This window comes from Stegostoma tigrinum, chromosome 12 (genome assembly GCF_030684315.1).
Source record: "Stegostoma tigrinum isolate sSteTig4 chromosome 12, sSteTig4.hap1, whole genome shotgun sequence".
Taxonomy (NCBI): Eukaryota; Metazoa; Chordata; class Chondrichthyes; order Orectolobiformes; family Stegostomatidae; genus Stegostoma; species Stegostoma tigrinum.
This window is the reverse complement of record NC_081365.1, coordinates 56,920,306-56,936,112: the sequence shown is the minus strand read 5'-3', so window position 1 is coordinate 56,936,112 and position 15,807 is coordinate 56,920,306. Positions and strand designations below refer to the sequence as shown.

At 41.0% G+C, this 15,807-nt stretch overlaps 1 protein-coding gene across 13 annotated transcripts in view; it reads left to right on the top strand.

The window, feature by feature from the left end:
* dmd (dystrophin) overlaps positions 1-15,807 on the top strand; it is a 1,835,475-nt gene that overhangs the window by 1,678,777 nt on the left and 140,891 nt on the right. For 11 of the 13 annotated variants that reach the window (XM_059650343.1, XM_048540566.2, XM_048540567.2 and 8 more), the window contains one exon: positions 13,056-13,117. In XM_059650343.1, coding sequence (XP_059506326.1) covers positions 13,056-13,117 — 62 coding nt within the window. Of the gene's footprint in view, positions 1-11,615; positions 11,756-13,055; positions 13,118-15,807 lie in introns of those variants that run through there. The other 2 variants (XM_048540575.2, XM_048540574.2) reach the window with 1 other exon arrangement.

Below are 15,807 nucleotides of genomic sequence, written 5' to 3'. Positions count from 1 at the left end.
TTTATTATGTTAAAGGCCCTATACAAATGGAAGGTGTTTTCTCAATGAGATCCACAATCCATTTCAACACCATAATCTTTATCAAAAGTAATCAAGTAAATCTCAAAATACATCTGTAGGACAAATGTCCAGTGAATAGCTATCAAGAAAGCTGACAAAAAAAATTCAACCAAATGAATTAGCAATGTATGAGGCCATACAAACATGTTGAGAACTATGTATAAACAAAATATCAAAAATACTATGAGCGTTTAGGCTTGAATCATATGCCAGTCGTATTTCTAAATTATCTATCTTCAAGTATCATTGTAATTAAGATTGTTAAACCAACAGCGTGAATTAAGTTTCAACAAAATCTCAAATCTGAACTCTTAATCTTGCAGATTCACACATGAAATCAACCTTTATTTCTTGAGAAGGGTCTTGGGGTCATTTTTTGCTACTAATTAACTATTGATATTTTATTGACTGATTTAGCAAAACAACAGTTAAGTAGACACAAATAAATAGAACTTTTTGGTTTATGGAGAAAGAGAAAGAAGTGTAACTAATTTGATATCTCATTCAAAATCCTGGCCTAGGCAAGATAGATTGAATGGTCTCCTAGATAACAAAGTGTGAAGTTGGCCAAGCAGCATCTTAGGAGCACAAAAGCTGATGTTTCAGGCCTAGACCCTTCACTGATGAAATGTCAGCTTTTGTGCTCCTGAGATGCTGCTTGGCCTGCTGTGTTCTTCCAGCTTCATACTTTGTTATCTTGGATTCTCCAGCATCTGCAGTTCCCATTATCTTTGAATGGTCTTCTTTCTGATTTGTCATTCTATGATCTCTCATCAAGAAATGTGAGATAGTATTTTTCTTGTGAAGACTTCATCAGAAGTGTAAGTTCAAGATAAAATTGTCCCGAATAGGCAAAACAACATTAACAAATGGAACAAAAGGTATGAAAAATTCTAATTTCTATCACAAAGTGAAGCTGGTGAGTTAAATAGCCAGCAAGTGTTTTTGAAATGTTGGAATGAGATGAAAAGTGACAGTCGATATACAAATATCATCTTGGTGAGGCAACAAGCAATCACTCAAAGAGCAAAAGGTCAGAGAAAGATGCTCAAATGGTATAGAACTAGAACTGAAGGAAATACTAAGCGAAAATAGAAATGATACGACACACAGAGCATGCCTTCCAAACTTCACTCGGTAGAACATTTCAGATGTAGACTCTTGATGTAAACTTTTTTTAAAGAAGGCCTATGCCTGTGTAATTGCAGGAGCGGCCTCAGGCGACTGTCTGCGTGAGTTTCCTCCTGGTGCTCTGGTTTCATCCCACAGTCCAATAATGTGCAGGTGAGGTGAATTGATCATGCTCAGTTCACCACAGTGTCCACGTGTGTGCAAACTCAGTAGATTAGATTAGATTCCCTACAATGTGTAAACAAGCCCTTCAGCCCAACAAGTCCACACCGCCCCTTGCAGCATCCCACCCAAACCCATCCCCCTATAACCCACACATTCCTGAACACTACCAGCAATTTAGCTTGGTCAATCCACCTAGCCTGCACATCTTTGGACTGTGGGAGGAAACCGGAGCACCCGGAGCAAACCCACACAGACATGGGGAGAATGTGCAAACTCCACACAGACAGTTGCCTGAGGCTGGAATCGAACCCGGGTCCCTGGCGCTGTGAGGCTGCAGTGCTAACCACTGAGCCACCGTGCCAGTAGTAAACGCATAGTAAATGCAGGGTTCCAGGAATAAGGTTGGGGACTGGGTCACGGAGGGATGCCCCCCGGAGGATTGATGTGGACTCGATGGGCTGAATGGCCTGCATCCACGCCACAGGATTCTATGAGGGCAGTGTTCCTGCCACATGTACCCAGCAGCTCCTACATTCGAGCAAGTGAGGAAATTGGCTGCCGGTGTAAATTAGCTGAAGTTTGAAGGGCTCCAAGGGGGTCCTGGAAGAAGAAGTGATATTTTTGCCTCCGTTTCCCTTAGATTGGAAAATCAAAACGTTGAGAGGTCAGTGTGGGAATTGGAGGAAAGATTGAGTGGCAAGTCCTCGATGTTAGGCCAATCTATTTTGATCATTTCAAAGTCCAAGAGACTGCATTTTGAGCTGCAAAAATATTGACCTAGTGTATCCATTTTGTTGTGTTGGTTTCTCAGAGTAATTTGCACGAATGCAACATGACCAGAATCTTAACTGAAAGTTGCGTGTAGCAGGAATTCATTTGCTACAATATATTGTGCTAGTTTGCAAAGCTTTGCCCTACGACCCAACCTGACTGAAAAACTGAACATGCTCCACAGAGGCAAATTAATCAGCATTAGGAATTTCCACTAATTATGCTCATTTACAGGTCTCTGAGGAGATTCTAAAAATTAAACTTGGTTTTTTGGGGGGGAGCATGGACAGTAATGAGAGCTTTCAAAGATTTTGTTTTGTTTTACAAAGTATTTGACCACTATTGACCACTATTGACCAATATATCTAGAAAGTCACTTTCAGTTTTTATGATTGGCTTTCTGAGAGGTGTACACCTAAAAGGATTTTTCATCAGATAACCAAGTGTGGAGCTGGATGAACACAGCAGGCCAAGCAGCATCTTAGGCGCACAAAAGCTGACGTTTTGGGCCTAGACCCTTCATCAGAAAAGGGGGATGGGGAAAGGATTCTGAAATAAATAGAGAGAGAGGGGTAGGTGGACCGAAGATGGATGGAGGAGAAGACAGGTGGAGAGGAGAGTATAGGTGAGGAGGTAGGGAGGGGATAGGTCAATCCGGGGAGGACGGAAAGGTCAAGGAGGCAGGATGAGGTTAGTAGGTAGGAAATGGAGGTGCGGCTTGAGGTGGGAGGAGGGGATAGGTGAGAGGAAGAACAGGTTAGGGAGTCAGGGACGAGCTGGGCTGGTTTTGGGATGCAGTGGGGGGAGGGGATTCTTCATCTCAATCTCTTCTCTTGCCTGAGTCATGGTGACTCAGATTAAGTCACCACCAGTCACGTGTCACTAATGAGAGAGCAGCCCCATGGTCGTGGAAGAGTATGGCAGGATTACCTCTAACTTGCTCAGAGGTGGTGTATTCTCAGAGCAACTGAAAGTTCTTGTTTGTGATAAGCCTATTTTTTAGGTTATCACTCTTCAATATACAAGGGCATATTATTAAGGCAGAACGATTCGCAAATTGATTTTAAAATTGTAAAACATGTTTCATAACAGCTTTATATTCAGTGATATGAAAATAAGTTTGAGAGGAAAGAAACATTTTTCAAGCCTGTTTCAGAAAATCTATCCAATAGACAACAGTACAGGGAGATATGTGAATGTCTTACATTCGGAAGGAGCATTTGGGGCCCTGGATGACAGTTTGAGAAGAGGTGATCCAATAGATGTTGCATTTGATGCATTGATCTATGAAGTGCCAATGAAAGATGATAAAGGAAAGCAAGGTGGGGAGCTGCATTAAAAATGGAACTAGTTAAATTACTAATCCAAAATACATTAGCTGTTAAGAGCAGGAGCATAATTTGACACCAATAAAATGTTCAAACAGACAATCAAAAGATTGGTCAAAAAGGTAAGTTTGAAGGAGTATGTTAAAGGAGGACAGAGAACTGGAGAGCTTTAGGAATAGGATTTCAGAGCTTAGGATTTAAATATTTTAAATTACATTTTCCAACGGTGCACCAAAGGCCAGAATTGAAGGAATGGAGTAACCTTGGTGGGTCAAAGAGTGTGCATGCTTCAAACAATTACTTCAACACAGAGCATGATAACTCTTCCAATGTGGTATATGGTGTAAGAGTAAAAAGTAACAACCCTGATAATTTTACTTAATATTATATTGTTAAGAAGCATAAATAAGTGTACATTATTTTGTAGCTAACAAATTACTTGGACTAATTTGGATTGTTGCTAAATAATTAAACAATGATCAGAAGCTCCAAGGTTTCTTTTTATTTTGGCATTGTATTCAAGGACTAGCAGAAGTGCTTGCATTTTAGATTTGAGATCCAGACCAGGAAGAGAAAGTGTGGGTATTTTTAAAAGTCAGAAGCAATATTTGTGGAGGAAATATCCAGTGATGAGAATGTTGATACAGAATTTGCTGCAGTGGGCCCTGCTAGACTATTCTGCACATATTTGCATTTTCACATTGCCCAGAAATTTGCAAGAACAAATCGAAACCAGCTTACTGGGGTAACAGAGTGTCATTTTGATCCTGTAAAACAAGGGGACAATCTATCCCCTGAAACAATTAGACTTAAAATTGAGAAATAAGCAGTTAAAAAAAGTTAATGGAGGGTGAATTTGAGTGGATGAATCCAATGTCAGGTTAGGTTCTCAAAGAGAAATCGAGAGGGCGGTTGAACTAAATTGAAAGACTGGGAAGCGTAAAAAAGAAAATTAATTTTAAAATTGACTTCAAAAACACTAATCAGTAATTCATGAATTGAAGCAATGAAGCTCCACACTTTCTACTATCTGAGCAAAAGTCGTCACTCATAATTATCATATCATTAAATGGACATTTGCCTTAAGCTTGGATTGTGAATGACCTTGTACTAGATTTCAGAATGTACCAGTTTTCTATAGTTGTGCTTGCCTAATGGATGTTTTTCTTTAAATGTTTGAGGTATCCAGAGTACCTCTTTTGGATAGAGTTCGGGCAAGTGTTGTTCTTCTTGCTTGTTGTTTAAACCATGTGATGAATAAACAAGTTTTGCTACTGGAATTGGGAATAGATTTCAAAAGAAAAAAAAGTCTCTGGTTGAGCTTTAAAGAGTCACAGAGTCATACAGCATGAAACAACCAGTCCATGCCAACCATGTTCCCAAACTAAAGTAGTCCCACCTGCCTGCACTTGGCCCATATCCTTCTAAACATTTCCTGTTCATGAACTTATCTAAATGTCTTCTAAACGCTGTAACAGTACCTGCGTCCACCACTTCCTCTGGCAATTCATTCCACACACGAACCACTCTCAGTGTAAAACAGTTGCCCCTAATGTCCATTTTAAATCTTTCTCCTCTCACCTTAAAAAATGCCCCCGAGCTTTGAACTTACCCTAGCCTAGGGAAAAGACCATTGTCAATTCATCTGATCTATCACAGTCGTGATTTTATAAATCTCAGTAAGGTCACTCCTCAACCTCCTAAGCTGCAGTGGAAAAACATCCCAGCCTTTCCAGTGTATTTTCATCTCATGAATTTTTGGATTGAGCTTTTTTCTTCATGTTACTTTTCGTCAAAAAAACAATTAAACAATAACTTTCTTGCCACTTCTATCATCAAACTAACTATTCTCAAGTGACAAGTGATTTGTCAAGGCACAACATTGTCTGGCAAATGCCCCCTTTGTCCTCACCTCTCCGATGAGGCATTGTTTGCTGTCCAAACAACTCAAGTTTCCATCTTACTGAATTCTATTTGGTTGCCTCTTTTTGTATAAAACAGTAACCACACTTTAAATTCAGTTTGGTATCTACAAAATGTTTTGGAACATGCTGAGGAAATGATGGGCAGTTTAAAACTGCAAATCCTTTTACCTCCACAGCTGTTAATTATTGAGTATTGCCATCGGCCTGGCACGATTTTACTTATTGGATTTTTAACAGAGAATGGTGTTCATTAAACTTGGGATCAGAATTATAACGGAGAGGAAGAATTTCACGCAATGGCTTAACGGACAAATAGCTCATGTGGTACGATAGCGAACAACAAAGATCAAAATGGATCATGGTTCAATCAACTTCTTTAATGGGTCAACTTAGCCTAGAAAGCTAAAAGGGATCTTCTGGTCAAGTGAAAGGAATTCGGTCATCAGGTGTCTTGCCTTTGGTTACTACCTCGTGGCCTTAGGAAAATGTGCCTGAAGTCTGAATGTTAGCTGAGGATTAAATCAACCATGGTTGCAATGACTCGTATAAGAAAAACAAAATAGTTATGCAAAATATCAGAGGTTGTTATCACCCAATATGAATTACTGAGGTAAATTTTATGAATTAGCTCAACTGGTGCAGTAATAATCAATGGGAGTTTTTATGAGGAATTTGGATTGAAATGCATTTACAAAATTGACAATTTTCCGCAACTAATGGAATTCTAGTTTGGTGGGAGGAATTCCTGTGTCTCTGTTTTCTCACAACAACGAACTATAGGCCAGACATTTGTGTCTAGGGTGGGAATGGAGCAGGAATTCATTCTTGGCCACATGACTATATGAATTAAAAGTAGGAGTGGGCCATTCGGCCCTTCGAGTCTGCTCCACCATTCAACATGATCATGGCTGATCTATTTTCATTTTCTCATTTATCCCCCAAAAATCTTTGATTGCTTTGACTAGCAAAAATCCCTCAACCTCCACCTTAAAAATATTCAAAGACCCTGCCTCCATCGCCTTCTGAGGCAGGGTTCCAAAGTTACACAACTGTCTGAGAGAAAAGATTTCCCCTCATCTCTGTTTTAAAAGGGCACGCCCTAACTTTAAAACACTGTCCCCCATAAGTCACCCACAAAAGTAAACATATTCTTCATGTCCACCTTGTCAAGACTACTTAGGATCTGATCTAATGAATTACCTCTCACTCTTTGAATGAACCTTGAATGAAGACAAGTCCAGCCTGTTTAATCTTTCCACAGTTGTCAACCCACATATTCTAGTAAATCTCGTCTGAACTGCTTCTATTGCATTTACATCCTATACTAAATAATGAGACCAAAGCTGCACATTTTATTCAACATGTGGTCCCTCCAATGTCCTGTACAAGTGAAGCATAACGCCCTTAGGTTTATGTGCAATTCCTCTCACAATCAAGGATACCATTCTATTAGCCTTCTTAATCACTTCCTATGCCTATATTTTATGACTCAGATCTCTCTGCACATTGTAATTCTGCATTTATTCACCTTTTACACAACACTTCACGTACTTATTCTTCCTGCCAGCTACAGCTTCACATTTTTTCACACTCTGGTCCATCCGCTTGATTTTTTTGCCCACTTGCTCAACCTATTTGTATCCTTGTTATGTCCACATCAGAACATATTTCCTACCTACATTAGTGTCATCTGAAAATTTCATCAACATGCCTTTGATCCCTACATTGAAGTTATTATATAAATTGCAAAATATTGAAGGCGAAGTACAGATCCCTACTGGACTCCACTCATCACATCCTGATGCCATTCTAACAGAAAATCCATTTATGAATTCAATGTATTCTGCCAACCAGCTGATCTTCGATCCATGTTAGTGTGTTACCCCGATACAATGGACTTCTACTTTGTACAAAAATGTTTTATGTGGAACCGTCAAATGCCTGCTGGAAAGTCCACCTATACCCTTTACTCATGTTATTCCTTCAGAAAATTCCAAACAGATTAGTTAAACACACTTTCCCTTTCACAAAACTATGCCGAGTCGTCTCAATTGCCATGAAGTTTCCCAAGTGCTCCTTAACAATCTATTCTAAAACCGTCCCCACAGCAGATAAGACGCTGCCATATCTGGAATTTCCTGATTCGTTATTATATTATATTATATTATGTTGATTACTTTACAATATGATTGAATCCTTCCAGAATCTAGTGAATTTTGGAAAATTACGACCTTGCATCCACTACCTCACTAGCTAGCTCTTTTGAGACCCTAGGAGGAAGTCCATCTAGAACAAAAGCTTATCACCCACAACTCTATCAGTTGCTTCCCGAGGGGTGATTGTAATTTCAACAAGTTCTTGTTTTCCTTCAGCCTCCCCATTTTCAGGTGTGGTTGGGTTTCCTTTTGTATTGTCTCAAGTGAAAACAGAAGCACAATACCTGCCATTTCTGTATTATCTCACAACTAAACATTTTCATTCACTTTTACTGTTGTCTTTTTCAGATACCTGTATCAACGCTTGCTTTTTGCTTTTACATTTGTAGCTAGCTTACTTTCATGCTCCAATTTAATCACTTCTTTATAAGCAGTGTTTGGTGACATTGAATGCTTGGGGTGACTGTGCATACACATTCACACGGCAATGCACATGCACACAGTTCCAGGTCCTGAACGTTGTTACGTCCTGCGCAAAAGTCTGCATGTGCACAGTGCAGGTGCAAGATTCAAATGGGGCTGGAGGGGAGAGAATGGATGGGATTGAAGGGGAGCATGATTGAGTTCATGGGGGGAGGGCGCTTATGGGCCCCATTAGTTGTCTCTTCTTCCCCTCCCAACCCTGGTTGCTTCATTCATGGCCCTCGCAAACATTTCCCCCACACCCTCCCCGTTGTCAGCCATAACCATTAATAAGCGTGCACGTATTCACAGGTAATAATGATAAATACCTTTAGCATCAGATAATGAACCGTTTTTCATATTGGTAGCTAGCTTAGTGACAAAGTCGTGCATGTGGAGACTTTTCAATTACACTCATTCACTATTGCAACAACAGTGTTTCCTCAGTGTAATAAAATGCTACCTTTTTTATATTCTGACCAGTCGTCAGACCTGCCACTGACCTTTGTCGATAATGTGAGATACAAAGTGTGGAGCTGGATGAATGCAGCAGGCCAAGCAGCATCTTAGGAGCACAAAAGCTGACCCGCTGATGATGGGTCTAGGCCTGAAATGTCAGCTTTTGTGCTCCTGAGATGCTGCCTGGCCTGCTGCATTCATCCAGCTCCACACTTTGTTATCTCGGATTCTCCAGCATCTGCAGTTCCCATTATATTTGTCGATAATGTGTTTTTTTGCCCTTAAGTTTGGTGCGACATTCTCAATTGCCATGAGGTTTCCCACGTGCTCCTCAACAATCTATTCTAAAACCTTTGCCACAGCAGATGACACGCTGGGTCCTCCCCTAAAAATTTTACTGTACAGTAGAAATGTACTTATTCTATTCCCTGAAATATACCTCTAAATAATAATAATTCCTTTTGTACTGATCTGTCTCTCAGACTAATACACTAGTTCACCTCAGCTTTCATACCTACATTGTTGCTCTTTTTAAAGTATAGGTCACGTCATAGAATCCCTACAGTGTGAAAACAGGTCCTTTGTCCCAACAAGTCTACACCACCCTCATAGCATCCCATCCAGACCCATCCCCCTATAACCCACCTAATCAACACATCCCTGAACACTATGGGCTTTTTAGCATGACCAACCGACCTAGCCTGCACATCTTTAGACTGTGGGAGGAAACCCACGCAGACATAAGGAGAATGTGCAAACTCCACACAGACGGTTGTCTGAGGGTGGAATTGAACCTGGGTCTCTGATGCTGTGAGACAGCACTGCTAACCACTCAGCCACTGCACCAACTTCTCTCTTTCAAAATGAATGTAAAATTCAATCATTTGTGGTCACTGCTACCTAAAGATGCCATTACTCTGAGGGGATCAATTACCCAATTACAAGGTCGAGTTTATTACAGCCTACTTGTTGGTTGGTGCCAGAATGTGCTACACAAAGAGACTATTTCAAAATTATTCTATGAAATCAATCAAGGCTATTATAACCAATCTGATTTGTCCAATTTATATGTACTTTAAAACCACCCATTATTATTGCTAATCCTTTATGACAAGCACACAATATTTCCTTTCACATTGTGGTTACTATTGGGCATCTGTAGATCACTCATACTGGTAGCTCCCAAACCTATTCTACATCCTGATCATCCAAATCTGCCTGAGGGAAATAGTCACTTGTTGAGATTTTGAATGGAGCACTCCCTGTTCCCTGACAAATAATGGTGGCAGGCACGTCCTTAAAGCTGCAGGTAATCAGAAGATTTCCTGCTCCAGATGAATGACAAGCTGCAGTAAAAGCTAAGTGACTGAGAGGGCACTTCAACATGAAGATGCCCTAACACCAACATTTACAGAAAAAAATCAAATGAAACTTAGAAAATGCAACCAGGCCACCGTGAGGGATGATCACAGTACAGGGCAGCCTTTTGCAGTGTTCACACCAAGGCAAGAGAGTGCCTGGGAGCCTGTCCTTGCACTTGCGGCTGCCTCCAGTCAATTGAACAGCCTGACATTGTGGGAAAACTGCAGACCAACCAAAACAAAGTTTTGAGTCTGTACTAAGTAACATTGTTGGGTCTCATCTCTAAGGGGGCAGGCAGGCAGGCAGGCAGTCAGTCTGTCTGAGTGGGCTCTGAACCCTAAATCGGCCAATTGTCTGGAAGGGTTTCCAGAAATTGGCACATCAGTCAACACTGTTAATTTCAGGATCTGTCTACCACCACATCCAACCTCGTTAGGGCCTGAAAATTTATCCTGTATGACATTGAAGTTGTATTGAGTTGTTTACTTAAAAGTTATAGAAAGATAAACACTCTTGCCTGGAAATTCCTCCTGCACGTTTGCAGCCTACATCTGAAAAGTTGGGGTAGACCCTGCACCCCCAGTGAAAGTCACAAAATCGGATGTGGTTAAGTGTTCCCCGATTGGCTTGGAAAGACAAGTTTGATGCACGGCCAGGGCTGTTTGGCCTTTTGCAAGTTTTAACTGAAACCAAAGGAGCAACCTTCTGACATCTTGGATTCTAGCCTGTTCCCACTCCCGCAAACGCTCTGCCGCTCAGTCCCAGAGTGTAGTCCAATCAAACATTATTGTAGTCATTCGAGTATGTTTGCCATGAGCTACTTAGTCGTTTAGGTCACGTTTCATTCTTCAGGTGGCAACCGGCTGCAGCCTTCCATTGTCATCCACAGTAATTATTCCGCAGAAGCATTTCACCAAACAATAAGCGAACAGACACCTGGTGTAATCATAGCTTTCACCGGGAAGCAGGAGGGGGGAACTGGGAGCACGGAGACTGTTGGCACGCATTGTCTGCGGACAGGTAACATGTTTGAGAGGGGGGGGGACATTGGAATGGCAGTGCTCGCTTTACTGTCGTGCATTCCTGACATTACTCAATCGTCTCCGAGCGGAGTATAGCTCCGTGATTGCTGCTTCAGACACTCGGCTCTTTACTCTTTCAAAGATCAATCGGCCGATAAGAGAGAGAGAGAGAGGAAAGGTTGACATTCGGTGCCGTCAGCCCACTTTTGTTCCGTTGTTTGTAAACGAGTTAGAATGTGGGGTCAGGCACAGGACTTTGCAACTTTGCAACGCGGGATGAGTAAATTTTATTTGAAAGCACCACCCCCTCCCCCAGCATTTGCACATTATAAATGATTTTCTCCTTTCTGCTGCGCAGAGTTGATTAATTTTTTTTTCAAGACGTTGTAAAACCCAGTGGTTTGTATGGGAAACAGAGCAAAGGTCCTTACAACTGAGGCTGCTCGTACATATGTTCGGGGGCTGTCCGGCCGGACCCTCAGCTTCGCCCTGCTGCAGCGGGCAGGAAAGAGAAGGATGATCCGTTTCTTAGCCGCCGATGAGTTGCAGCAAGAGCCGGAGGGTGGGGGATTCTGTGCAATTCCGAGCTGCCATTTGTGGCAACCGTGTTCCTCACCCCGTTCTTTCTCTTCTGTCCAACTCGACGTGCCATGAAAAGCTGCAGTTTCTGCGAAAGCCTTCGGTTGGTCGGCGGGGGGGGGGGGGGGTGGCAGGGAGGTAGGGAATCAGTGTGTAAGCCCCTCCCTGTTGCCTGCTACTCCTCCTCGTGTGATCAGCACAGCAGTAGCAAATCTCCAGCACTGCTTTTTGTGTGCTGCCACTTGTGTGGGGCGCTCCCTTTCTTAGCTACGGGCTGTGTGAAAGTGTGTCGCTGGAACTCACTGCTTCAGCACCATGAAGGAACAGCTGAAGGGGTAGGTGACAGAGAAAGTCGCTCCGTTTTGCCGTGACTCGCTTTGACTGCGGTAACTTCGACCGGCGCAGTTTCTCTTTTCTTTTGTCAATTTCACGGTGTTAATATCGTGGTAGTTTCCCCACTTCAGAATCGGAGGCAAGGTGTAGCCAGCCGTTTTCCATACAGGTGTGTGTGTGTGTGTGAAGTTACAACCTGGATTCTGATCCAGAGTCTCAGTTGAAAGGTCAGCCGTTCCTGTGACTCCTGTAGCTGGTGAAATGACAGGTGAGCAAAGTGGGGGACGCTCCGGAGGCTTCTGACCTCTCCCCTCAACAAAGGAAGCCGCCTCGGTGCAGGATGAGTTCATGCCGGCTTGGCGATTGCTGGAGCTGAAGAAAGCTGGAAGGCTAACAAAAGAAGTTTTGAACTCTTCTATTTTTGAGATAGATCAGTGAGCAAGGGTCGGGTGGAGACGAGGTTTCTCTGGAGCCGTGGCTCCAGAACAAGAGAGTATGACCGTGAATAAATTCTGAATCAAATAAATCATTTTCTGTTTTACCTGTTTGCTGCATTCCACTACTAACAAAAGTGTGAACTAATTCAGCTCAAGTCAGTAGGTGGAAACCTCCGGTTCTCAAGGGCACCTTGAGCAGCACTTCTTTTGTTTGTGTGTGTTCTGTGCTACTACCAACCTCACCCCCACCTACCCACCTTTTTGTTTCTTGTTGCCTTCTCTTGGTTATACTAATGCTGCTGTCCTTTTCGAGTGGATTTGGGAGCCCAGCAAAAGTGCCCCTCTAGCTTACCATTAAAGACCAACTATTATAAATGACAGCTATGCGAAAGAAACAGACTTTATTCAACTTGGTTTCTTGCTGCCAGCCCCACCACTTCCCCCATTTGCTTGTTCGTGTAAATCAATGGTCATCACTTCTTCTCAGATGCTGAAAAAAACTGCAATATTTGTTTAGGCCAAAGCAAATACCTGCAGCCTCCATGCAGTCTGCATACAAAGTGAGTCTGGGCCAGCAATCGGCACAGAAGCTGGCTTTTTTACATATTCAGTAATCCACTTGTCCTCAAAACTTATCCTGAACTCCTTGGTGTATTTAGGAAACTGCCAAAGTGAGAAGGAGCAAAGTCTACTGCTGTGCTTCTCCTCTCCTGAAGCTGCCCAGATTTGTTAATTGGCAATCAGGGAATGAAAAGGTCAAGCAGAAGAAATGTTCAAAGATTTAGCTCTCATTATATGAGAACACAGCTTTTATCTGCCCGGGTTCAGCTAATTCCTAGTCCGTTTCTTTTCCTGTCTGTTTCAGCCACCAGACCCAGACTACCTGCTGGGATCATCCCAAGATGACAGAGCTCTATCAGTCACTAGGTAAGAAAGCCTTTGAGCATGCTGCGCTTTTGAATTTGAACAGTGTTTCACCACAATTTGTAATGACTTGCTTTGTTATGAAGAGGATGCATTTGGGAAAAGAACCTGCAAATGCACCCACAGACATGCCATAATTTCAGCTGTTTGGGAGTTGAGATTTAGCTGAAAGTTTTTAAAATGGAGAAGAAGGCATTCTAATCTCGATGCATTAGTTATGAAAATGACTATACAATTTCACAGGAATCTTTTACCATTTACTTAAGCAGCACAATGCAAAGCTTAATTTATGTCAGATATAATTAAGTTATGAAAGGTTTTCTTTTGAAAACTTACACAATGCAAAGCAGCAGTTCACATTTTTCACTGGAGTGAAGTTTGTGTGTGGTCAGTTATTTGCAACATATGTTTCTAAGTTTCCTTGAATTTTCCTGTTTTGAGCCTGTCCCACAATTTCCATGGGCCATGTTTACTGGCCATGTTGTGGTGTGCAACTTTTATTGACATCTGTCACAGGCCTCAGCAGGTTTCACCAGGAAAGTGTGAATACTGTACAGGGGGGGAAGAAAAATCTTTTAAATATTGCTAATACTGCTTAACATATTTAATGTATGGTTTGCATTCGCAATTTTCTTTTAATACTGATTTAATCTTACATTTTCATTGATTTGTTTTCAATCCCATGAGTCAATCTTTATTTTTGTTACAATTTGTTTTGCCAGTGGTTGAAACAAATTGTATTAGGAGAGTGTGTGGTAGAGTGAACATATAATGGAACTGCCCTTTTTTGCCATAGCACAAGTCCCCAAAATTTATTTCTTAACTGTCCAACATGGTAATATTTCTGGGAACAGGACCACTAGAACAGCAAAGTGAAGAAAGTAACGTTGTGTGCTTTCATTATTCACAATGAAAAGATGAAATGCAATCGGAAAAGAAACATCTGTGGTGTATGCACTATGTATTTCACGAAAACGTTCTCCTGCAGGAATCTCAAAGATAAGCAGGAAAACTGATAATTGAGTCTCCATCATAATGGCTGAATTTTTTTGAGCAGTATTGAGAATTTCACCTCATGTGAAGTTGGCCTTTCTCACGTGCCAGTGTGATTGACTAAGGAAAAAGTCAGACCAGAGTGTCACAACACCAAACATCTTGTTCCTGTGTAATCAACAGTACAATGAACATTGATCTGAATAAGTTTAAATAAAATGTTTCAATCAAATGATTGCAAGAAACTAACTTGCCAATATAAACTTCTTCCCTTTTTGAGCGCAGTGTCATTATGGGGGGATTAGTAATTTGCTTATTGTTGCAAGTGACGTGTAGAGCATTAAAGATCTGTAGTCAACAGATTACTAATGTTTTTATTTGCCAGCAAGGTCCTGACCACAGACCATTTTAAATTAATGTTTCTCATTTTTTGCAAGCTAGTTCTTAATTTTACAGTGCACATTTTATTCGAATGTACAACAGGTATGCACTGTATTCTGTGATCTTAGTGATAATTGTGTTCTGTTTGATCTGTGCTATTTTACCTGTTGACAACTTTAAAATAAATTTGAATTGGATCTGTAAATGTGCTAGAAAAACAAGATGTAACTTAAACATCATGCTAAATTATCTTGAAAAGCAGTACTGAATTCAGTCCAAATTCAGGGTGTAGAGAATTAATAACCTTGGTGTAATAGCAGGCGTAACTTGCTGTTAAAATGTAAAAAGAAAGAGTTAACTTGAGAAATCGTGTGGTCTGCCAACCCCAATGACATTTGAGATGCACTTTATATTTTAAGTTGTGGAACTCATATTAGACCTAAGAACTATGATTTATTATGTAGTGTCTGTGAATGACTTACTATCAGAGAGACTATGTATGTGTGCACGCATTTTTAAAATGGGGCATTTCTGGATAGAATTCCAATAAACCGTATAAAAAATTAACCTTTCACCTATTATGTGAGCATTTATGTGCTGAAAGTTTAATGAAGTAAGATTATCAATGAATACAGGGTATAGCGGATGGTTAACATTTGCAAATCCTATGCTGCACCATTTATCAGTTCAATCCCATAATTACCACACAACAAAATCACAAGGGACCAAACATGAGACAGCAACAATAAACAGGACACAAGTATTTTAAGGCTGCAGCCTCATGCTGTAATTGACATGACAAGTTATGAATGAAATTAGAGTTCAATGATTTTAGTATTGTCATAGTTCCTAGTTATTCTTTGTTATTCCCAGATTCTCAAATTAGAACATCTGAAACCATCGTCAAAGAGATTTAATGGTGTCTGCAAAAGTCATTCCTTCCACTGATATTTTACTCGAGATGCCATCTTGCTTGATGTCTCAAATTGAAGTGTCTTAAATGCAAATTTATGAAGTGTTAATATGGTCATTGCCAATGTCATGAGTTTAGAACTTTATTTTGCATTTGTGCGTGCTTGTATTTCAACCTCTGAAGATTAGATCCTAATATTCAAGTCGGCCATTTAGCCCGTTAAGTCTGCACCACCATGCAGTGAGATTGTGGCTGATATTCTCATTCCCTTAATCATGATGTACTTACTGATTGAAAATCTGTCTGTCTTAGTCTTGAATGTACTTAGTAACCTACCAACTGCAGAGCACTGCATTTAAAAATAAGACAGTCTCACTGAGCTCTGAGAGAAGAAATTCCTTCACAT